Source organism: Oncorhynchus nerka, linkage group LG23, assembly GCF_034236695.1.
Source record: "Oncorhynchus nerka isolate Pitt River linkage group LG23, Oner_Uvic_2.0, whole genome shotgun sequence".
NCBI classification, from domain to species: domain Eukaryota; kingdom Metazoa; phylum Chordata; class Actinopteri; order Salmoniformes; family Salmonidae; genus Oncorhynchus; species Oncorhynchus nerka.
The window spans coordinates 17,746,931-17,770,619 of record NC_088418.1 but is presented as its reverse complement, the minus strand read 5'-3'; the positions used below and the strand labels follow the sequence as shown (position 1 = coordinate 17,770,619).

Sequence of the window (23,689 nt, the reverse complement as noted above, 5' to 3'; positions counted from 1 at the left end):
TAATTGTCTTTTTGTCACTGTTGAATGGAAGCCATGTGGGACCATGCAGTTGTATGAATGGCAAACCAACCTGATGACATCAGAGCACAAAGTATGACTTGAAAGCCTTGATGCTAATAATACAAAATAAACACTGAAATAGTACCATTGTGTTTTTATTTATTTCAAAAAGTCATTCAAGACTACATCATACAATGTCAATCAGTAAAGTATCCTATATCCTTCCTGATCCATTCGGATACAAATCATTTGGTTGGTTGATGGCTGTCTTTGGTAAACGGCAAAGTTCCACAACTGCTGGAAGGGGCTGGCCAGTGACGGTTGGTTTGTTTTGTTGTGGAACATGGTTTATGTTTACAGCCTGATTTTGATATGTGGAATTTTACACCCATGATAGCCATCTGACTAGTTCCAGATCAGCTGCTTTCACAGAAACCTGCAATGGAGGAATAAAACACGTTTACACATACTGCTTATACTGAGCTTATAATTGATATTTGGATTCCATAATAGTTCATTAGACCAGAAGTTGCACAATTGGTTTTTGCACAAAAGTAAAGTATTACTTTTAATTACTAAATTGACTTATAACAACGCTTACCAGTGTGTGAAACACGTCTGTATTTGCCGAGGAAGCAGATCTCCTTTTTCTTGTCGGTGACAATCTTCTGGTCCTCGGGCCTCAGACCAGTAGGGTGGCGGGAGAAGATGAAGGAGTATCCGTCCAGGCAGGTGCCGTCCAGGTCAACCTCTCTGCAGGAGTAGTGGATGGCGTAGTTGTCGTAGTCGGTGTCAATGACCCAGTGGTCATCGTCTATGTGGAGGAGAGAGGAGACAGAATAATATCAATGGTTGGTTTAACAGCAGGCTTTGGACAGTAGGCAGCTTCATCAATGGCATGCTATCATGTACAAATGAAGAATAGTCAAGTTATCCTCAATAGATAGTGGTGTAACTCAATGGAACATTCTGTACAACAATAGGAGATTTTAGTCTGTTATTTTGAGTCTGTAGTCTTTCTTACTTCCAGACTGCAGGTATGCAGCAGCGCCCCAGTATCTCATCTTGAACTTGGCAGGGTCTGGAGTGTCCTCGAAGGTGCCGAACATGTTGGCACACATTTCCCAGTTGCTAAAGAGAGGAAAAGGAGAGTTTAAAGGGGAGGATAGGGGGAGGGAAAAGGGAATAAAAGTGGAGGATAAAGGGAGGAAAAGGAGAGTTGAAAGGGGGGGATAAATGGAATAAAAGGGGAGGATGAAGCAAAGATAAATGAGTAAGTTCAGTAGAAGTGAATGCATGATGAATTTTAGAAGGTTTGAGAAACTATTTTGATCGTTTGGAAGTAAACAGAACTCACTTAAGGATGATAACTCTTCCCTGGGCAGTTGCAGTCATTTTGCCACTTCCATCTACTGAGAACTGAGCAACAACATTGTCCAGGAGGAACAGACCAACAGGATCTTTCTTGGCCACAGCATACCACCTACCAGTATACTGTAAGATGAAATGAGAGCTCTATCAATATCTGCATAACATACAATGAATGAAATTCCAGTTGCATTCTACATTGAACATTCCAAGACTGATAGATCAGATTGGACAAGAGCAGAGATACTTTATGGAAAGTGACATTTCGGAAATGTGAATTTTGTTCTTACCCTGCTTCTGTCGAAGTTCTGCATGACCTGAATGTTTGAAACCTGACAGTCCTGTGCCCAGCATGTTGCCAGAACACAGAGGGCCACACATATTCTCAGCATGTTGCCTTGTTGATGGATCTGTGGAAGACAGAGCCCAGAGACAAGAGAAAATATCACAACATCACAATCAGTACATCGGGCAATATACCACTCCATTACAGCTTCAATCTAAAAAGGTTGCAAACTAATCAAAAATATGAAAAGTGAGTTAAAAAGGTAATTGATAGTAATAAAAAACAGATCTGCCAGAAAAACCCTAAGCAGAGTACATGTAAAACCCTAAGCAGAGTACATGTAAAACCCTACTATCCCTTCCCATGCAGTTCATACCTTGTAAAGTCTGAGGTGCCTTAGAGCTGCTGTTCATCTATCTACAAACAGAGGTTTTTATAGTGTAGAGTCCTGCCACAGCCTGGGTTGAGTAAGAACAACAACAGATGTGAGACGGCCCCTAACCAATTGGGAAAACATTACGTAACTCCAACCAAGACTCCCATTTTGTCCAGATGTGTTCTGCACATTTGACCCCAGTCCCAAAAATGTGTTTTTGCTGCCTTATGAAACATCTGTTGTGGGTAAAGGCAAGAGCATATCTGGAATACTATACATTAGACATACTCACTATCAATCACTAACCGTGAAAGGTTCTGCTTAAGCAGTACGAGTCCCAGGTTAACGTCCAGATCCAGACTTTGAAAGAAATGTTTCAGCTCGCTTTTTCCCCCTGGAACAACTACAATATGTTACTTCTGGTTAGTCTCATCCCACTGGGCAAAAACTGGTCGAATCAATGTTGTTTCCATGTCGTTTCAACAAAAATGTCAATGTGATGATGCTGAATCAATGTAGAAAAGTGATTAGTTTTGAATAAAGTAATCAACGTAAGGGACTTTTGTCTTTTTTCACACAACTTTTTACCTAAATCCAATGGCATGATGACTTCACTTGTTGATTTCACTATGAATATTCATGTTGAATTTACGTTACTTGATAACTCAACCAAATGTAAATCAAAACTAGCTGTTGAACTGACCTCTGTGCCCAGTGGGATGTCATTACTCGACTTTTCTTAAAGGTTCAATGCAACCGTTTTTATCTCAACATCGAATCATTTTTGGGTAACAATTAAGTACCTTACTCTGTTTGGTTGAAATGTAATGGTCAAAAATAAACAAAAATAGCTTTTTCGCAAACAGCAATTTCTCAAGTAATAATTTTGCTCGAACTGTCTGGGAGTGGTCTGAGTGGGGAGGGGAAAACTGAAAATTAGCTGTTATTGGCAGAGATGTTTGGAACTCTTTTTCTTATTGGTCTATTAACTAATTTACCGCATGGTTATGTCACCATGGGAAGCCAAAACTCCATCTCTCCAAAACAGGCAGACATTTCAGGCGGCCTTTTCAAACAGCTCTTACACTAAAAAGGCAATTTTCACAATTTCACAGTATCATTCCAACCTCATAGGGTGGAAATATTTATAAAACACAGGACGTGTAGTTTTTGACTGCACTGGGCCTTTAACATTTTTCACTTTTCACTCGAAAGCCATGTTAGGCAATCATGTTAAATATTATTTTATTGCTCAATGTTAGATAAATCTATAATAGATCCTATCCTGTATAGGACATCCTGTGGAGAAAAGAACATTGACTTCTAGTTTGCTATGCAATCAATATCAAAGAGAAAAACATTTCAGTGAGTGATCAAACAGAATGAATCAATAGTTGTATTCCATTGATCATACCACACCAGCAAATACCATAGGACATTATAAAGGCTCATGCACGAAAACAAGTTATAAAGCATTATACCTGCAGGCTGTATGCAAAGTGTTATGAAAAGGCAATATACAGGAAATGAGGCTGCAGGCACTTACTTTTATGGCCATAAAACCTTGATTTATGGTTTAAAGCTGCCAGTAAGCATTCCAGGTAGACATTTGTTTTTCTTTCTAGGACTATATAACCGTGACCCTCAAAGAATGGCTGGACCAGTACCAGAGTCAGGAAAAAGTTAGATTTTTATCTGCTGGACATGTAACATAGTATTCCAAACTATATATGCATATACAGTACCAGTCAAAAGTTTGGATACACCTATTCATTCGAGGGTTTTTCTTTATTTTTCCTATTTTCTACATTGTAGAATAATAGCAAAAACATCATAACTATTAAATTATCATGTAGTAACCAAAAAGTGTTTATAAAAATCTGAATATATTTTAGATTCTTCAAAGTAGCCACCCTTTGCCTTACAACTGGCTCATTCATACATTCATTCTCTCCCCTGTAACTATTCCCCAGGTCATTGTTGTAAATGAAAACGTGTTCTCAGTCAACTTACCTGGTAAAATAAGGATTTTTTAAAAATATATGAAATCAATAAATTGAGTTGATGTCAGCTTTGCACACACTAGGCATTCTCTCAACCTGGAATGCATTTCCAACAGTCTTGAAGGAGTTCCCACATATGCTGAGCACTTGTTGCCTGCTTGTCCTTCACTCTGCGGTCCACCTCATCCCAAATCAAATGGGTTGCGGTCGGGTGATTGTGAAGGTCAGGTCATCTGATGCAGCACTCCATCATTCTCCTTCTTGGTCAAATAGTCCTTACACAGCCTGCAGGTGTGTTGGGTCATTGTCCTGTTGGAGAACAAATTATTGTCCCACTAAGCGCAAACCAGATGGGATGGCATATTGCTGCAGAATGTTGTGGTAGCCATGCTGGTTAAGTGGGCCTTGAATTCTAAATCAATTCTAAATAAATCACAGACCATGTCACCAGCAATGGACCCCCACATCATCACACCTTCTCTTCACGGTGCGAACAACACATACGAAGCTCATCCTACCCTGCATCTCACAAACACGGCGATTGGAATCAAAAATCTCAAATTTGAAGTCTCCAGACCAAAGGATAGATTTCCACCAGTCCACAATTCGGAAAGTGTTCAGACCCCTTCCCTTTTTCCACATTATGTTGTGTTACAGCCTTAATCTAAAATTGATTAAATTAGATGTTTCCTCATCAATCTACACACAATACCCCATAATGACAAAGTGAAAATATGTTTTTAGAAATGTTTACAAATGTATATACATATCTATTCAGATTATTTGCTATGAAACTCTAAATAGAGCTCAGGTGCATCCTGTTTCCATTGATCATCCTTGAGATGTTTCTATAACTTGATTGGAGTCCACCTGTGGTAAATTCAATTGATTGGACATGATTTGGAAAGGCACACACCTATCTATTTAAGGTCCCACAGTTGGCAGTGCATGTCAGAGCAAAAACCAAGCCATGCGGTCGAAGGAATTGTCTATATGGCTATGAAACAGGATCTGCAGCATTGACGGTCCCCAAGAAGCCAGTGACCTCCATCATTCTAAAATAGAATAAGATTTGAACTGAGCAAACTGAGCAATTGAAGGATAAGGGCTTTGGTCAGGGAGATGACCAAGAACCCGATGCACACTGCCAGAGCTCCAGAGTTCCTCTGTAGAGATAGGAGAACCTTCCAGAAGGCCAACCATCTCTGCAGCACTCCACCAATCAAGCCTTTATGGTAGAATGGCCAGACAGAAGCCACTCCTCAGTAAAAGGCACATCACAGCCCACTTGGAGTTTGCTAAAAGGCACCTAAAGGACTCTCAGACCATGAGAAACAAATGTATCTTGTCTGATGAAACCAAGATTGAACTCTTTGGCCTGAATGCCAAGCGTCACATCTGGAGGAAACCTGGCACCATCCCCAGGGACTGGGAGACTAGTCAGGATCAAGGGAAAGATGAACGGAGCAAAGTACAGAGAGATTCTTGATGAAAACCTGCTCCAGAGTGCTCAGGACCTCAGACTGGGGCGAAGGTTCACCTTCCAACAGGACAACGACCCTAAGCCAAATCAAATCAAATGTATTTATATAGCCCTTCGTACATCAGCTGATATCTCAAAGTGCTGTACAGAAACCCAGCCTAAAACCCCAAAAATCAAGCAATGCAGGTGTAGAAGCATGGTGGCTAGGAAGTGGCCTAGCCAGTCTCCAGACCTGAACCCAATAGAACATCTTTGGAGGTAGCTGAAAGTCTGTATTGTCCAGTGACAGCCCCGAAACCTGAAGGATCTGGAGAACGTCTGTATGGAGGAGTGGGCCAAAATCCCTGCTGCAGTGTGTGCAAACCTGGTCAAGAACTACAGGAAACGTATGATCTCTGTAATTGCAAACAAAGATTTCTGTACCAAATATTAAGTTCTGCTTTTCTGATGTATCAAATACTTATGTCATGCAATAAAATGCAAATTAATTACTTAAAAATCATACAATGTGATTTTCTGGATTTTTGTTTTAGATTCCGTCTCTCACAGTTGAATTGTACCTATGTTAAAAATTACAGACCTCTACATGCTTTGTAAGTAGGAAAACCTGCAAAATCGGCAGTGTATCAAATACTTGTTCTCCCCACTGTATATAAATTATCTTTAGGGGGCAGGGCAAAGAGTATTATGAATGTTTTGTAACTTCATGAGGTGTTTTGTAACTTTGTGGTACACCCCCAACTGTACAATCCATCAGGTTGGTTACCGTCACCTGTGAAGTTTGTTTACAACCAACCACAACGATCTTCGCCAAGCAGCATCCGATCAGGGATCTACAGTGTGGGAAGGTGATGATAGGCTGATTAATCAGTAGCAGATGGTGATGGAGGGAAAGTCCTCCACATGTTTTATATCAACACAAGTCACCGGGTTGGTGTGGCTGCCTTTCTGGACACAGTGCTGCTTGTTCTTCACTTGGAGTCTGTTGACCCTAACAGAACTGAGAGGCAGCAGCCGGTTCACACACTACTGCAATGACAGACCGTGGGGTTTGATGGAATGGGATCGCTTTTTGAACACAACCAATCCAAATTGATTGCAGACTTTATGTATCTAGTCTATTGTTGTTTCCCTATTCGTCTCATTGCAGCCAGCGACGTTATTACCACATGGCTTTCTTCATGAGATTAACTCCTAGGTAGGGTGTCCATGTGACTAATCCATTCCACTGTACCAGGCCAGGCCCCATCTCTCTCCTTCTCTGTCAGGGAGGACATCCCACTAATCACTTTTACTTAATAAGGGATTTAGACTGCCAAGTCCCATTGATACAGATCTTTTATTGCCTTGCTCTCTGACTAGAATTCAGTGGCTTGCTGTGTTGGCTGGGAGAGAGAAAGACCCATTGTTCCCCGTAAACACATTATGGGCCAGTCTTAATCCCACATGTGAAAATAGACAGAGAAACTTGCCTTGCCAGACTGTGTGATAGGGTTACAATAGGACCATCTTTCTCAGAACTCTGATTCTCCTCACTTGGCAAGGCTTCCAGACTGCCCTATGACAGTGAGATTGAGCACTTCTCCCAACACTGTTGACATAATGCAGTAGGTGTATCAATGTTTTAGTGGGGTGGTATGCACACATCCATGAAAAGACTTGTCCCAGGTGCCTTTTGTTCCACTCTATGTTTACCACACTAGATCCTACCAAGACCAAAACGGACTGGTCAAAGATATTACAGAGGGAACTCATTTAATTTAGCTCCTTTTTGAAATGCTTCACTGATGCATTTAACCTACCTACTTGGCATTTGTCTTCACTTTGACTGTAAATACAGGTAGGGCAATTCTTATGAAAACAAATCCCTGTGAGAGAGAGTTCTGTGGTGGGGAGGCTGGGACCAGCTATTACTTGTATGACCCCTCCACAAACCTTTCTCGAATGTTTGCTTGGAACTATAGTGGAGAACTGAAGAGTGGTTCCTTAAGGTCAACTGTCCAACTACTTTCTACTCAAGTGGGAATATTGGGTGGATAATATATTGGATGAGTCAACAATTTTGTCCCAAAATGAACATTCTCTACCACAGCTGCAGTAGGGAGATAGCGCGACAAAACAACCTGCCCTGCTTGACTCAGATTGGATTGTCCAATATAAAATGATCTGTGTTGGGATTTGCAGGTTAAGAAAGCTTAGGGCTTTAATGTCATGATGTCACATTAATTAGCGGGCCCTCTTATCCTTTCAGTCTGTAAGCCACTACATTCTGTCAGCTTGTAGCAGAGTAAAGGACGTTTTGGTGAATTGTCCAGCACCACAGCAGAGGATGCAGGTAGGTGCAAACGGAGGCCACTGACTACCCACCGTTTACACCTTGCGACTTGTCCGGGTGATGCGTCTGTGAGAGAAGGGAGGCAAACGAGAACAATTCAAAATGGGAGACAAGGATAGTGTGGAGAAGTACCTGGAGAACAATCCCCAGTTCGCCAAAGAGTACTTTGACAAAAAGTTGAGCCCGGAAGTCATCGCGACAACGTTCGCAGAAAATCTCAAAGATCAATCTTCCTTCAAAGATGTCTCCCAAATTCAGGAGGCCAAAATCATCTATGACCTGGTCAAAGAAATGCAATCGCAAATCGTTATGGAAAAGGTATTGCACAAGGTCCTGCAGAGAGTTTGCTTGATTTTGAACGCAGACCGGTGCAGTTACTTTGGTCTTCGAGCTAGAAATGGAATAGCTGAGCTTACAACGACGCTCTTCAATGTCACCCCTACCTCCAAATACGAAGAAAACCTTGTCAACCCCGCTAATGAGATTGTGTTTCCAATCGATATGGGTGTAGTTGGATACACAGCGCACTCCAAAAAGATTCACAACATTCCGGATGTTACAAAGGTGAGTGTCATTGTCAGCAGGTGCCCAAGCGCCAACGCGCATATAAAATGGGTGCATGCGCCAAAGCGGGCGTAAAATGTTACCAAAAGCAATCCCAATGTATTCACACTTGTTCTGTATGCACACTGTTCTTGTCAGATAAATGGAGACGTTGTATACATTTTTTTTAAGTCATTCGTTTCACACATAAGTTTGACATTTGAACTTATGTAGATTTGAGAAGATAATGAAAGAAGTGCAACGTGTTCATCCATGTCTGTTCTCTGTGTCATCTATTTTTGTTAAATTCACTTTCATGGAATTTTTTGAAGGTGTTGCCTATAGAAGTCTGACCAATGCAAACTTTGATTAGTTTCTTTCACCAAGTATGCAGTGAAGTTACATGTATCATTGAATAAGGGATGCATTTTAAATGTTAATGTGGCCCATGTGTCATGGTTGTTATCCCTCTATATAGTGCAGAAAATCCCTTTTACCTCCAGAAGCCATGAAACTGTCTTTATTCTGGTTAATGTGTCATGAATTAATTGCATAGGCCTACATTCATTTATCTACACAGTATTTTATTATTTAGTTCATTTCATATTTTATCATATTCAAAACAGAAATGTTTTATGATTGCAAAACGGTTTATGTTAAACTGGGGATGACTGAAGATAAATGTTGTAATTGGTCAACATATATTTCTGCATGAACACCCTACTGAATGTATAAATGAACTACAGAATTCAAGTAGGGGTTCAATCTGGGCTTTGTTAGCCAGAAGATGTCCATCATTTGGCTACTTTGATTAGCCCATGATATTTTCAGTGATATGAAAAGCATTCTTATTACTCTCGAGATAATGGTAATACAATTGTGGCATTTCAATGACATCCATAATGTGCAGGTTACAAAAACCATGGCAAGCAGAGGTACGTGTTTTGTCTAGTGACTGTGTGCTCAGTAGACCTTTACACACGGCATTCTCTTAATTCAGGGCTAAGGAGGCTGTTAGCCCTGGGCTTATTGCAGTGTGAACGCGACTAATGTCTTGATCCAATATACTTTATTTCACTTCCAGAATAACCGCTTCAGTGACTTTGTGGACAAGCAGACAGGATACAAAACCAAAAACATGCTCTCATTCCCCATGATGGCTGATAAGGAATGCCTTGGTGTTGCCATGGCACTAAACAAAATTGGGGCTGAAGAATTCTCAAAAGCCGACGAGGAAGTAAGTCCTGAGCTCTCAAAGGCAAATACCAGTCTTAGAAAGGTTTCTCAGTATTAGTCTTTATGAAAATACCTTTCAAAAACCATACGATTAATACATAATAGCACAATTCACATGACATATGCATACACTGTATAGCCTACATTGCCCTAATAATTTATATTACTTTAAAATAAATGCTAATACTGCAATAAAACTACCAGGGGCTCTCTAGATCAAGAGAGGTGGCAATACTGCATATTCATTGTTAGCACGGTGTGAGGGGTGTATGGCATCAGTAGTCTGGAGGACATCGCATCAGATGAATGCCTGTTTGCTGAACTGAGCATTGATTTAATCTGATTTGGTTCTCAGCTCTGGAACAAGTACTTGGTCTTTGCCCAAGTCATTGCCACGCAGCATCACACTGCATACATGTTCAACGTGGAATCCAGGAGGAGTCAGGTAAGAACCCAGTGTAATCCCACCATTCAGCATGAGCTGTCATCAACTGTGTCAATTATGCTGGCCCTTGAATACAAAGACAAAGTTCACCAAGGCAATTTGCTATTAGTGTTTGAAGAATATGAAGAGTGGTGTAAGGTATCAGTCATGCACTGCATTCGGAATGTATTCAGAACCCTTCCTCTTTTCCACATTTTGTTACATTACAGCCTTATTCTAAAATTGATTTTTTTTAATCCTCATCAATCTACACACATTACCCCATAATGACGAAAACAGGTTTTTAGAAATGTTTGCAATTGTATTAAATATTTAAAAAACAGAAATACCTGATTACCATAAGTATTCAGACCCTTTGCTATGAGACTCGAAATTGAGCTCAAGTGCATCCCGTTTCCATTGATCATCCTTGTGATGTTTCTACAACTTGATTGGAGCCCACTTGTGGTTAATTCAATTGATTGGACATGATTTGGAAAGGCACACACCTGTCTACATAAGGTACCACAGATGACAGTGCATGTCAGAGCAAAAACCAAGCCATGAGGTTTGAGACGGGATTGTGTCGAGGCACAGATCTGGAAAAGGGTACCAAAAAAACATTTTTACAGCGTTGAAGGTCCCCAAAAACACAGTAGCCTCCATCATTCTTAAATGAAAGAAGTTTGGAAGCTCTTCCTATAGCTGGCCGCCCGGCCAAACTGAGCAATCAGGAGAGAAGGTCCTTGGTCAGGGAGGTAACCAAGAACCCGATGGGTTTTTCCAGAAGGACAACCATCTCTGCAGCACTCCACCAATCAGGCCTTTATGGTAGAGTGGCCAGATGGAAGCCACTCCTCAGCAAAAGGCACATACAGCCCATTTGGAGTTTGCCAAAAGGGCACCTAAAGGACTCTCAGAAAATGAGAAACAAGATTATCTGGTCTGATGAAACCAAGATTGAGCTCTTTGGTCTGAATGCAAAGCATCACGTCTGGAGGAAACCTGGCACCATCCCTACGGTGAAGCATGGTGGGTGCAGCAATTGTCATTATGTGGTAGTGTGTGTAGATTGATGAGGAAAAAACTAAACAATTTAATCAATTTTAGAATAAGGCTGTAACGTAACAAAATGTGGAAAAAGTCAAGGGGTCGGAATACTTTCCGAATGCACTGTGTATCAATGATCATCATACTATACCTTCATATCAGTTAAAGTTTCCTGTAAAGCCGTGTTTTACCATGCAATCCATGACTTAACCATTATAACAGTTTCCCCATCAAAAACAACAACAACATCTATTATTCTCCCCTTGTTTCACTAGGTCCTTCTGTGGTCTGCCAGCAAAGTATTTGAAGAGTTGACAGACATTGAGAGACAGTTCCACAAAGCTCTGTACACTGTGAGAATCTACCTCAATTGTGAAAGATACTCCGTGGGCCTCTTGGACATGACCAAAGAGAAGGTTTGTTACTAGTGTATAATATGCTAAGGCATATTGCTGTTTTGTCACTGTCTTGAAATGGCCGCCATTTTGGATCTGCTCCCTGTGTGGTTTCGAAATGGGAACACTGAAGTCCTGATTACTGTCTTCCCTCTCTTCTTGCAGGAGTTCTACGATGAGTGGCCAGTGAAGCTGGGAGACGTACCACCGTACAGCGGACCAAAGACCCCCGACGGAAGGGTAAGTAAGCATCCATTTTCCGTTGATATGATTCTCTCTAAGCACTCTCCTCTTTTCTCTACTGCCTCGTCTATTACATAATCACAGCCAGTGAATGTTGTCCTGTGCATCTGCAGGAAGTCATCTTCTACAAGATCATCGACTATCTCTTAGAAGGACCCAAAGAGGAAATCAAAGTCATACCGTAAGTACCAGTAGCTTCTTGTCATAAACCACTCGTTATTATGCTTTCTGAAGAAACCAAAAAGTCTGAAAGTACCAAAATACATCACTCACTGTCTTACTCCCTCTGTTTCATTGTAGGGGTCCTCCTATTGACCACTGGGCCCTGGTGAGTGGGCTCCCCACTTACGTGTCAGAGAACGGCTTTGTAAGTTGATGTGAAAGAGTGCATGTAGTCCATACATTAACCACAGACCATTTACTATCCTCACGCATGTAGGGCCAACTGTACATTGGAGACTTTTGAGAGTGATTTGACTGTTATTTATTTATTATCCATGTATGTTTATTTCATTTGATCCCTCAGGTCCTCGGATTGATTGGGATGGGGGTGGGGGTGTAACTTAATTTTGTATGTATGTATTCATGTTTGTTGGCAACATTATTCCGAAAAAGAAAAAAAAAACATTTGATTGCGAAAAAGGAGTGATTTGACTTAAATATGTCTTCTTCTTCTTCCGCTGTAGATTTGTAACATGATGAATGTTGCCGCTGATGAGTACTTCACGTTCCAGGTAAGGACTATGGTATTGAGTATAGGATGACCTTGGTGTTACAATATATCAAGTCATCAGCAACATGTGCTATTTGAAGACGACCACCAGCCCTCAGATTGGTGTTGTATCGCTAAAACGCAATAATCTAGGGATCCTTCTCAAAGCGTTTACTAATCGACTTCATGCCGTTTTGTCTTTCAGAAAGAGCCTGTGGATGAGTCAGGTTTCGTCATCAAGAACGTCTTGTCCCTTCCCATCGTCAACAAAAAGGAAGAAATTGTGGGTATTGCCACTTTTTTCAACAGGAAAGATGGCAAACCATTCGATGAGCACGACGAACAGATCACTGAGGTAAGTGCACAGACATCCACTCTCTCTCTCACTCTCTCTCACACTCTCGCTCTTTCTCCCTCTTTCTCTCTCTTTCTCTCTCTCTCTTTTTCTCTCTCTCTTTTGCATGCTCTCTCTCACACTCTCGCACTTTCTCTTTCTCTCTCTTTTTCTCCTCTCTCTCTTTTGCATGCTCTCTCTCTCTCTGTCATATCAACCACTTCTCTCATCATTCCTGTCATGGGTTGTGAACGTATGAGGTGCTAAAGACCTGTCTGCATTGTTCCAGGCCCTCACCCAGTTCCTGGGATGGTCGGTGTTGAACTGCGACACGTACGACAGACTGAACAGAATGGAGTGGAGAAAGGACATTGCCCAGGAGATGCTCATGTGCCAGACTAGATGCACCAACATAGAAATGCAGAGTATCCTGGTGAGACCTGAGATATGTTAGATCTTAGACCTTCTAGACAGTGGAGATTTCACAGAGGAAACTAGCCTCACGGGACGTACATTTTCTCTTTCCACAGAACACAAAGGAAAAGTTTGATGCGGATCCAGAGGACTGTGACCAGAAAGAGATGTACAAACTCTTGGTAGGATCATGTTTCAGGCTGCCAGTGGAAGTGGGTAGAGACACAATGATAATGTGGCAGAGTGGTGTGAGGGATCAACTTGGGACAAGGACATGATACCAAACACAGAACAGGTTATGAACAGGTTAATAACACTTTCAACTGCCTGTGAAAGTGGACTCAGCAAGTTAATAAACATTTGGTTATTCATTTGCCCTTGTGTAGAGATCAAATTGTCCTGTGGCCATAGACGTCGACCTGCTACTGTTCTCCTTCAGTGACTTCCCTGTGACTGAGCACGGCCTCATCATGTGCGGGATTCGCTGCTTCTTTGAGCTGAACGTGGTGGAGAAGTTCAAAGTGCCAGCAGAGGTCAGTCCTGAAGCCCCTGGCTAGTAAAGAAATCATGTTTATTTGAATGTAGTTATTTAGTTGTAACCTCAGCATTATACAGTAAATGTCTCCAGAATGCATTGCAATGTATAAACTGTGCATGACTCAATACATTCCTTTTGTCAAACTACTAGGCTATGTCTTACTGGTTTGCTCATACAAATCAAATCAGATGTTATTTGTCACATGCACCGAATACAACAGGTGTAGACTTTACCGTGATATGCTTACTCACGAGCCCTTTCCCATTAGTGCAGAGTTAAAAAGTAAGGAAATGAGCAAATAGAATAGAAAATAGCAACAATAAAATAACAATAACGAGGCTATATACAAGGTCCCGGAGTCAATGTGCAGGGATACGAGGTAGTTGAGGTAATATGTACATGTACTGTAGCTCATGGTAAACGTGACAAACAGATCATTGGTCAAATATCCCTCATGTCATCGTGTTTCCTTTTCCCATGTACAACCAGACCCTCACGCGATGGATGTACACTGTCCGGAAAGGTTACCGTGACATCACCTACCACAACTGGAGACACGGCTTCAACGTGGGCCAGACCATGTTCTGTCTTCTACAGGTGAGTCCCTTTACTCCTACAGCACCAGTACTATCACCTGATACCTACATCGATTTACAGAATGACGGTGTATAACCTCACCAAAAGAAGAGTAGTTAAAAGTTCATGTTTGTTTAGAGACATTGATGCTGCCAACCAATGGCTGCCCACTAATGTAGGTCAGGGAGGTGGGCCAACTGTTTGATAATAGATCGATCACCCCACCCCTCCCATTCTGTTTGATAATAGATCGATCACCCCACCCCTCCCATTCTGTTTGATAATAGATCGATCACCCCACCCCTCCCATTCTGTTTGATAATAGATCGATCACCCCACCCCTCCCATTCTGTTTGATAATAGATCGATCACCCCTCCCCTCCCATTCTGTTTGATAATAGATCGATCACCCCACCCCTCCCATTCTGTTTGATAATAGATCGATCACCCCACCCCTCCCATTCTGTTTGATAATAGATCGATCACCCCACCCCTCCCATTCTGTTTGATAATAGATCGATCACCCCACCCCTCCCATTCTGTTTGATAATAGATCGATCACCCCACCCCTCCCATTCTGTTTGATAATGGATCGATCACCCCACCCCTCCCATTCTGTTTGATAATAGATCGATCACCCCACCCCTCCCATTCTGTTTGATAATAGATCGATCACCCCACCCCTCCCATTCTGTTTGATAATAGATCGATCACCCCACCCCTCCCATTCTGTTTGATAATAGATCGTTTGATCACCCCCCATTCCCCTCCCATTCTGTTTGATAATAGATCGATCACCCCACCCCTCCCATTCTGTTTGATAATAGATCGATCACCCCACCCCTCCCATTCTGTTTGATAATAGATCGATCACCCCATTCCCCTCCCATTCTGTTTGATAATAGATCGATCACCCCACCCCTCCCATTCTGTTTGATAATAGATCGATCACCCCACCCCTCCCATTCTGTTTGATAATAGATCGATCACCCCCCACCCTCCCATTCTGTTTGATAATAGATCGATCACCCCACCCCTCCCATTCTGTTTGATAATAGATCGATCACCCCACCCTCCCATTCTGTTTGATAATAGATCGATCACCCCACCCCTCCCATTCTGTTTGATAATAGATCGATCACCCCACCCCTCCCATTCTGTTTGATAATAGATCGATCACCCCACCCCTCCCATTCTGTTTGATAATAGATCGATCACCCCACCCCTCCCATTCTGTTTGATAATAGATCGATCACCCCATTCTGTTTGATAATAGATCTCCCATTCTGTTTGATAATAGATCGATCACCCCACCCCTCCCATTCTGTTGATAATAGATCGATCACCCCCACCCCTCCCATTCTGTTTGATAATAGATCGATCACCCCACCCCTCCCATTCTGTTTGATAATAGATCGATCACCCCCCTCCCATTCTGTTTGATAATAGATCGATCACCCCACCCCTCCCATTCTGTTTGATAATAGATCGATCACCCCACCCCTCCCATTCTGTTTGATAATGGATCGATCACCCCACCCTCCCATTCTGTTTGATAATAGATCGATCACCCCACCCCTCCCATTCTGTTTGATAATAGATCGATCACCCCACCCCTCCCATTCTGTTTGATAATAGATCGATCACCCCACCCCTCCCATTCTGTTTGATAATAGATCGATCACCCCACCCTCCCATTCTGTTTGATAATGGATCAGATCACCCCACCCCTCCCATTCTGTTTGATCACCCCACCCCTCCCATTCTGTTTGATAATAGATCGATCACCCCACCCCTCCCATTCTGTTTGATAATAGATCGATCACCCCACCCCTCCCATTCTGTTTGATAATGGATCGATCACCCCACCCTCCCATTCTGTTTGATAATAGATCGATCACCCCACCCCTCCCATTCTGTTTGATAATAGATCGATCACCCCACCCCTCCCATTCTGTTTGATAATAGATCGATCACCCCACCCCTCCCATTCTGTTTGATAATGGATCGATCACCCCACCCCTCCCATTCTGTTTGATAATAGATCGATCACCCCACCCCTCCCATTTTGTTTGATAATGGATTGTTTTTTTTTTTGTGTGATGTTTTTTGTGAAGTAGAAAAACAATAAGAGAAAATATAATGGATCAGCCCTTTTGCTTCACAGACTGGCAGGCTGAGGAAATATTACTCTGACCTGGATGCCTTTGCCATGGTGGCCGCTGCATTCTGCCACGATATTGACCACAGGGGGACCAACAACTTATACCAGACAAAGTAAGAACCCCCTTCGTTTACCTATGAGCATTCAAAGTGCAGATTGACGTTTATTGTCATGAGTCTTGTCTTGGAGGCAGAACTGAGCGAGTTCCCCTTAGATAGACCAGCTGCAAAGTCAAAACTGGTTATATTGTAAAAGGGTTAGGCATTAGGGTTAGCAGTGTGGGTAAGGTTAGGGTTAAGGTTAGGGTTAGGGTTAAGGTTAGGGTTAGGCATTAGGGTTAGCAGTGTGGGTACGGTTAGGGTTAAGGTTAGGGTTCGGTTTAAAATCAGATTTGATGACTTTGTGGCTGTGCCAGATAGCGACCACTCTGCAGAGCTGCTGTCAGAACAAAATGCATGACGGGGGAAATAAATGCCAACCTGCACTCGAAGCACACAGTTTAGTTATCTGTTATTGGTTTGGAATGTGCCGTTTGGGGTCTAACGACTGGGTGTTACCCCTCTCTGACCTGCAGGAGTGGATCGCCTTTAGCCAAACTACACGGATCCTCCATCATGGAGAGGCACCATTTGGAGTATAGCAAGACGCTCATGGCTGAGGAGGTTAGAGACGCCTGACTCCAGTGTCTGTGTCCCAAATGTCACCCTATTCCCTATAGAGTGCATTACGTTTGGCCAGTGTTTGTACACAAGGCAATTGCGGGAGTTGAACTTACATTTTTCTCTGCTCCTCCTTCAGAGCCTGAACATCTTTGTGAATCTCCAGAAGCGTCAGTTTGAGACTGTACAGCACTTGTTTGACGTCTGCATCATTGCCACTGATCTGGCCTTGTACTTCAAGTGGGTTTTTTACAATTGTTGTTATCTCTGATATAGCTGCTTCTTAATATACTGAATCAGTATCATCTATCATGTGCAAACTGCTAATTTGACTGTTGGTCTGGCCCCCAGGAAAAGAACAATGTTCCAGAACATTGTGAACGCCACTGAGCCAATGGAAACCGAGAAGGATAAAATCGATCATATTTCCAACAACCCAGTCAGGAAGGAAATTATCATGTGAGTAGGAATGTTCTTCTGTCCTCCATCTCGGGGGGTTTGCTACGCGATTGCAAACTTGAGGCAGTTGGCCACTTTTCTTAAAGTGCACATTGCCACAGTTTATGGTTGCGTGTATAACATTAATGAAGATTCTTGTATAATTCTGGAATAATTCCTCTAACAGTACTGTCCCTTCTTGTGTGTCAGGGCCATGATGATGACAGGTTGTGACTTGTCTGCCATCACCAAACCATGGGAGGTCCAGAGCAAGGTGGGTGCTATATATGTCCACCATGTCATGAAACAAAACAACACAGGAAAACAAAATCCCCTTTTCCATTTCCTCCAAACAATATAGACCACAGGAAGCTCCGAGGTGCAGATTAGTACTGATACATTCTTTGCTGCCAATTCTCCACCTCATAGGTGGCTCTTATGGTCGCAGCTGAGTTCTGGGAGCAAGGTGACTTGGAAAGGACCGTTCTCGATCAGCAACCCATTGTGAGTTTGTGAGGGGGGGGGGGGAGGACTCCGTTTATTTACAATAGATGTTTATAGAGTAATCACTGAACATATGTTAGTTCTCTGTTTGTGTTGATCTTACTCCATCCCGTTCATTGCTCCTCAGCCCATGATGGACAGAAACTGTGCGGCGGAGTTACCCAAGATGCAGTGCGGTTTCATTCAGTTTGTGTGTGCGTTCGTGTACAAGGTAACTGCCTGGCTGGTTGAAATTCAACCAAGCCCTATTTTTTGTGTGTGTCTTAATTCATTGGGATCGATTAGAAAGAAATCAGCTTGTGGTATTTTGTCTTTTTATTTTTGGAAACGGAATCATCCTTATAAAAATAGATGAGATCAGTTTCTCTGTGAACTATCAATATCAACTTCTGTGACAGGGCCGTCCAGTTTAGACCACCTGAGAGCCTAGTGGGCTTATTTATCTCTAAGTGTGCACCAGATAAACTCCCCGGCAGGAATGTTTGCACCGTAAAGGAAGATGTCAGGCTGAGTGACAGTCCCGGGTATGTGAATGCTTGCGATAAATGGGGCCTACTTGTGTGCAGGAGTTCTCAAGGTTCCACGTAGAGATCACCCCCATGTTTGATGGGCTGAACATCAACCTAAAGAACTGGAAAGAGCTGGCCGACATCCACGCCGCCAAGATGGCGGCCATCGAGGAAGAGAAAAAGAAGCTTGAGGCACCACCAGGTGACATTTGAAATACATTCAAGTCTCAAAGAAATCAGGGTTGGAGTCAGTTTGGAATTTGGAATTTATTTCAATTCAAGCCATGAATTGAAGTTCTATTTTTAATTGAATTTAAGAAGTTTAAAAAATCTAATGTTTACATAATATTGGACGCCATATGTCAAAATAAACATTTATTATAAGATAAAATAGTACTTTAATAATCCCCCAAACGGTGATTAATAAAGTGATTTACCCAGAGTGTACAAAACATTAAGAACACCTGCTCTTTCCATGACTGACCAGGTGAATCCAGGTGAAAGTTATTATCCTTTATTGATGTCACTTGTTAAATATACCTCAATGAGTGTAGATGGTGTGGAGACAGGTTAAAGAAGGATTTTTAAGCCTTGAAACAATTGAGACATGATTTTATATGTGTGCAACTCAATATTAGGAAGGTGTCCTTAATGTTTGTTTTGTATACTCAGTGTAATGACGGGTAGAAGAAATGAACCATTTTAATTTCATTGAATTAAATATACTTCCTTTAAAGGGTAAATCTGCAGTTGCTAGATGCATTTTATGTCTTCTAAATGAGATGTACCCACTGATTCTTGAAGAATATAACTTATAAATGCCTCATGAGCTTAGTTCAACTGTCGTACCCAATCAGAACCCAAATAAGCCTGTTTTACTCCAATGTTTGTAAACAAAGTACATGTAAACAAACACTATAGAGCCTCAAACCATAGTTAAAAGTATAATTTTGATATCGTGGATGATCAGTCATTTCATTCATAGCACTGTCTATGAGTGGTAACATTTCTCCAGCTCCATCCCCTCAGCTTTTTACCGAAACAGGGGCGGGGAATACGCTTTGTTATTGTTTCAACTGCTGATTTCCTCTTTAATTCAAATTCAATTCAAATTCTGCTTCCTGTGGGGTGTGGCCAATTCTAATTCAAGAATTGAATTAGAATTAAAGGGAATGCTATTGTACAATCTCCAGAGAAATATCCATACCACTAAGTACCATTATTTTAGACACAGTGCCTGAGGCTTGTCAATGCACACACTAGCCAAGGCTCCAGTGGTCATTCAGGCCACAAAGTTACCTAACCTTGGTGTTAAGGTTACATAAGTAGACAAACTGAGACAGTCTTCTTACTGTTTATATTGCTGCTTCCTGTCTTGCTATCAAATCAAATCAATCAAACTTTTGATTTGATTTGTCTTGCTATGCATGTCATTGCTGTCTTGCTGTGTTGCTACTTGCTGGCTAACTGTCCTGCTGTCCGGTTTTCTGATTAAACAGCAGATGAGGTCCCAGAGGGGGGAAAGTCCAAGACCTGCACCATTGCCTAACCCCCTGGAGTGTGCCTCTGCCCTTGCCGTGTGGCGGAGGATCCCTAGGCGCAGCAGGCAGTCAGTGTGAAGTTGTATCCCTTTGTGGACTGACTCGATCGCTTCACCTCATTCTCAGGACTTGATAAGCCAATCCTGATGGATCAACACAGATGTCCCAGCAGTTGGAGCATTACCATATCTGGACAGCACAGTTAAAGTAGAGCATATCTTTCACAGATAACTAACTATAGGTACTACTTAATCGACAACTAACATCATCTATGTAATGAAACGAACATTACATCTTAACATCTGCCAAATGGCATATACTGTATTTAAATACTATTTATTGAGACACATTCTGCTCGGGGAAATAATTAGCTGTACATTTTTATCCATACTCTGATGGCCCATAAAGATATGAGGGTGAGAGTTCAGTGGACAAACTTTTATAACTGAGCTGTTTTATGAGAACAGGAATACTGCTAAATATCTTATATACACATCTCAAGAATTTTTTTACAAACAAATATGAGTACAAATGATAACACAAACTCTGTAGAAAGAGAGAGACAGACACTGCTCCTTTAGAATGCTGTGCTGTAAGAGCACACGCTTCTTCCCATAACTCAAGCTTAAAAGGTAAACTTGCTACTGTGTTTTAGCAAGTGACAATTGACTTTACCGAAGGTTAATATAGCAGCAATGCTGAAAACGTGCACACTCTTCTGAGCCTTGTGAAGGTATATTTGTGTTAATATGCTAAATATATATTTTTGGATTGTTTGTCAGATTTTCTACTTGATGTATTTTAAGAGTCTTTAGATCGTATGAACTGATGATCGATCTGGTTAGAAGTCGCGTTTGAGCATCAGGTATCCATTGCAAACTGTGTACAATTTGAAACTGCACAACATTTTCCCAATAACTTGAAAATGTAATATACATATTACTTGCTATTTATACATATGTGTATCATATATTGAAATGCAGTAATCTTTCAAAAATATAGATTATGCTATTATGTATGTGCATTCTCCAAAAAAATGTAGTTCATCACATAGGAAATGTATGTAAAATATGTACAAATTAAATCTACAATTTGCTTGTTACTAGGAGGCAAGCCTCGGAAATGTTCTATCAGGTTCGTGTGTCTTCAAGTACCTGACCATAAGATGATTTGATGGGATTGAGTTTGCTTGCCAGACAGCTTTTGAGATCTGCACAGCTTTAAACTTTAAATACCCTACTTACTGTAGATCAAGCAGGCTACCGAAGTCTTATCATATCTTTCTGTTTGTGAGGGCCATCATGTTTGTTTGATGGAGTACCAGCCTCCAATGTGGTCTCAGGCAGGCCAAAGTCCTTCTTTTCTTTGTTTGACCATTCGGGGACCTGTGTAAAATGTACTTATGCAACAGTGAGAAAGTTCATTGATGAACCCGATTGAATTGCAATGGGGTTCCCATAAAAATAACTCCTTACAAGTCCTGCCGAGACATCTCCTTTCGACCTACTGTAACAGGTGACTGAGGCGTCTGCGGAGGCAGTGGCTGTAAGCAGGAAACAATGCAGGCAAAGTTTGATTCTTTGCTTTATGCAACGTGACCTGTCAATCAAGAGCACTAATCCAATAAGAGTGGCTTTGACAGCCAACCTGCATCTTAAATGGCTTCTCTGAATCTTTGTTCCTAAAGCTGCTAGGCAGGGCAGGCCACTCGGCCTGGAAAGGTATATCTACTAAGAAAAATGTATATAACATGTATATCTACTAATTAAATTGAGAGAGATTAGAATTTGATGTCTGATGAAAGGAATTCTACTGTCTGTACGTGTCATGAGATGTAACGTGTTAACAAAATAAAGGCATACATCAAAGTCTGGGGAATTCTCGTCACATTCTTTACACCTGCCCACTGAATTCATTTTTACACTTGAACAATTTTACCCACTACCCTTGAAACAAGAGGAGATGGTGGGAGGAACTATAAGAGGACAGGCTCATTGTAATGGCTGGAATGGAATCAATGGGATGGTACCAAACAAATCAAACACATGGAAACTGTTCCATTAACTCCATTCCAGCCATTACCCAGTATCATACAGCTCCCCACACCAGCCTCCTCTGCCTTGAGCTGGACTAGCACATTGACATGCTGAATGAACTTGAAGAACCTTGGGGTAGACAGCCCTCCTCATGACGCCTGTATCGTGCTTGGGGATTACCCTATCAAGCTGGATTAGCCCTGGAAGAAGAAGATGAGCCGACTGGCGTGCTGCCGAGACCAATACACTTTGAGTGAGCACCTTGAGTGATGTCTGCGTGAGGTGTTTACATCCTGTATCATCCTATAAACCTGCTAAAAAGCACATTTTAGCAGTACACTGCATTTACTATACGACAGTGTACATTTTAGGCATGACATTTTTTCAATCAAAGACAATTAAGAAAGCAAAAGATGATGAAATCAATGCAACCTTATGTCTGTGTCTGTGACCTGTAGGAACTACAGGCCTACAATACTGTGCAAAAGGAGATCCACACTCTTTAACGGGGTAGTAGGGTATATTAATGGGGTATTAGGGTATATTAAATGGGGCAGTAGGGTATATATTATCATGGTTGGTTATCGTGGACGGTTATCATGGATGGATATCATGGTCGGTTATCGTGGACGGGTATCATGGATGGATATCATGGTCGGATATCATGGTCGGTTATCATGGATGGATATCATGGTCGGTTATCATGGACGGTTATAATGTGTTAACTCAGGGTACTTAAGGACTCCTTCAGATAGAAGAGTAGTTACTGGTGATTAAAGCCAATGTGTCTAATCCCTGGGCAAGTGACACACTAATGAAAACAGCACGCCAAGCAATGTTGGGCATAATGCACTGCTTCCTAATCCTAGTGCTACTACAGCATCTGAGGAACTCAGTGACATTGGTTCATATGGTCTGGGTATCGATAACCCTATACAGAACATTGGTGAACTATAACCCTACAGGAACAATATTGATGTGTTAATACATGCACTTTCCAATGCCTGGGCTTGTATTTTGTCTCTGTCTCTACTACCATGGTTGAATGTAGTGGAGGCTCATAATAATGGCTGGAACCGTACGAATGGAATGGCATCAAACACAGAGAAACCATGGAAACCATGTGTTTGATACCATTCCACCTATTAGCTCCAGTCATTACCACAAGCCTGTCCTCCCCTATTAAGGTGCCACCAACCTCCTATGGTTGAATGTTTCCAGTCCTTTTCTTTTCAGATAGTTTTTTCTTGGGAGTTAGTGGATTGTGCTTTTTCTAAATACACTTCGATACTGGGTTCTTACATGGCACTTCATGCATATTGTAGTCTTTATTTCAGTTATAATGAAATGTCAAGAGGCTGAATTAGAAGCTCAGGATTAAAAAATAACCTGCATTTTATTCAGCTTCAGACAAACTGAAATATTAAACGAAGATAACCACGTCTAATAGAAAATCAATCAAATCTACTCTTGCACGTTGACTCTTGCACGTTGACTCTTGCACGTTGACTCTTGCACGTTG

The 23,689-nt window shown here is 41.7% G+C and overlaps 2 protein-coding genes across 2 annotated transcripts; one reads left to right on the top strand and one right to left on the bottom strand.

Annotated features, from left to right (window-relative positions):
* Window positions 1-139: 139 nt before the first annotated feature.
* LOC115106381 (retinol-binding protein 4-B) lies at window positions 140-2,112 on the bottom strand. Its single transcript, XM_029629052.1, has 6 exons — window positions 2,031-2,112; window positions 1,659-1,778; window positions 1,358-1,494; window positions 1,025-1,131; window positions 602-814; window positions 140-436 (listed from the first exon to the last, which is right to left on the bottom strand). Exons 2-6 carry the CDS (start codon window positions 1,758-1,760, stop codon window positions 417-419), a joined length of 579 nt encoding a protein of 192 aa, XP_029484912.1. The 5' UTR covers window positions 1,761-1,778; window positions 2,031-2,112; the 3' UTR covers window positions 140-416.
* A 5,657-nt stretch (window positions 2,113-7,769) lies between these two features.
* LOC115106380 (cone cGMP-specific 3',5'-cyclic phosphodiesterase subunit alpha'-like) lies at window positions 7,770-22,000 on the top strand. The gene is made up of 22 exons (XM_029629051.2): window positions 7,770-8,415; window positions 9,479-9,631; window positions 9,986-10,075; window positions 11,380-11,520; window positions 11,665-11,739; window positions 11,856-11,923; window positions 12,043-12,109; window positions 12,429-12,476; window positions 12,660-12,809; window positions 13,078-13,221; window positions 13,319-13,384; window positions 13,589-13,735; window positions 14,230-14,337; window positions 16,484-16,593; window positions 17,055-17,142; window positions 17,279-17,379; window positions 17,491-17,598; window positions 17,788-17,851; window positions 18,007-18,081; window positions 18,209-18,292; window positions 18,648-18,792; window positions 20,090-22,000. Exons 1-22 carry the CDS (start codon window positions 7,954-7,956, stop codon window positions 20,137-20,139), a joined length of 2,544 nt encoding a protein of 847 aa, XP_029484911.1. The 5' UTR covers window positions 7,770-7,953; the 3' UTR covers window positions 20,140-22,000.
* The last annotated feature ends 1,689 nt before the right edge of the window (window positions 22,001-23,689 follow it).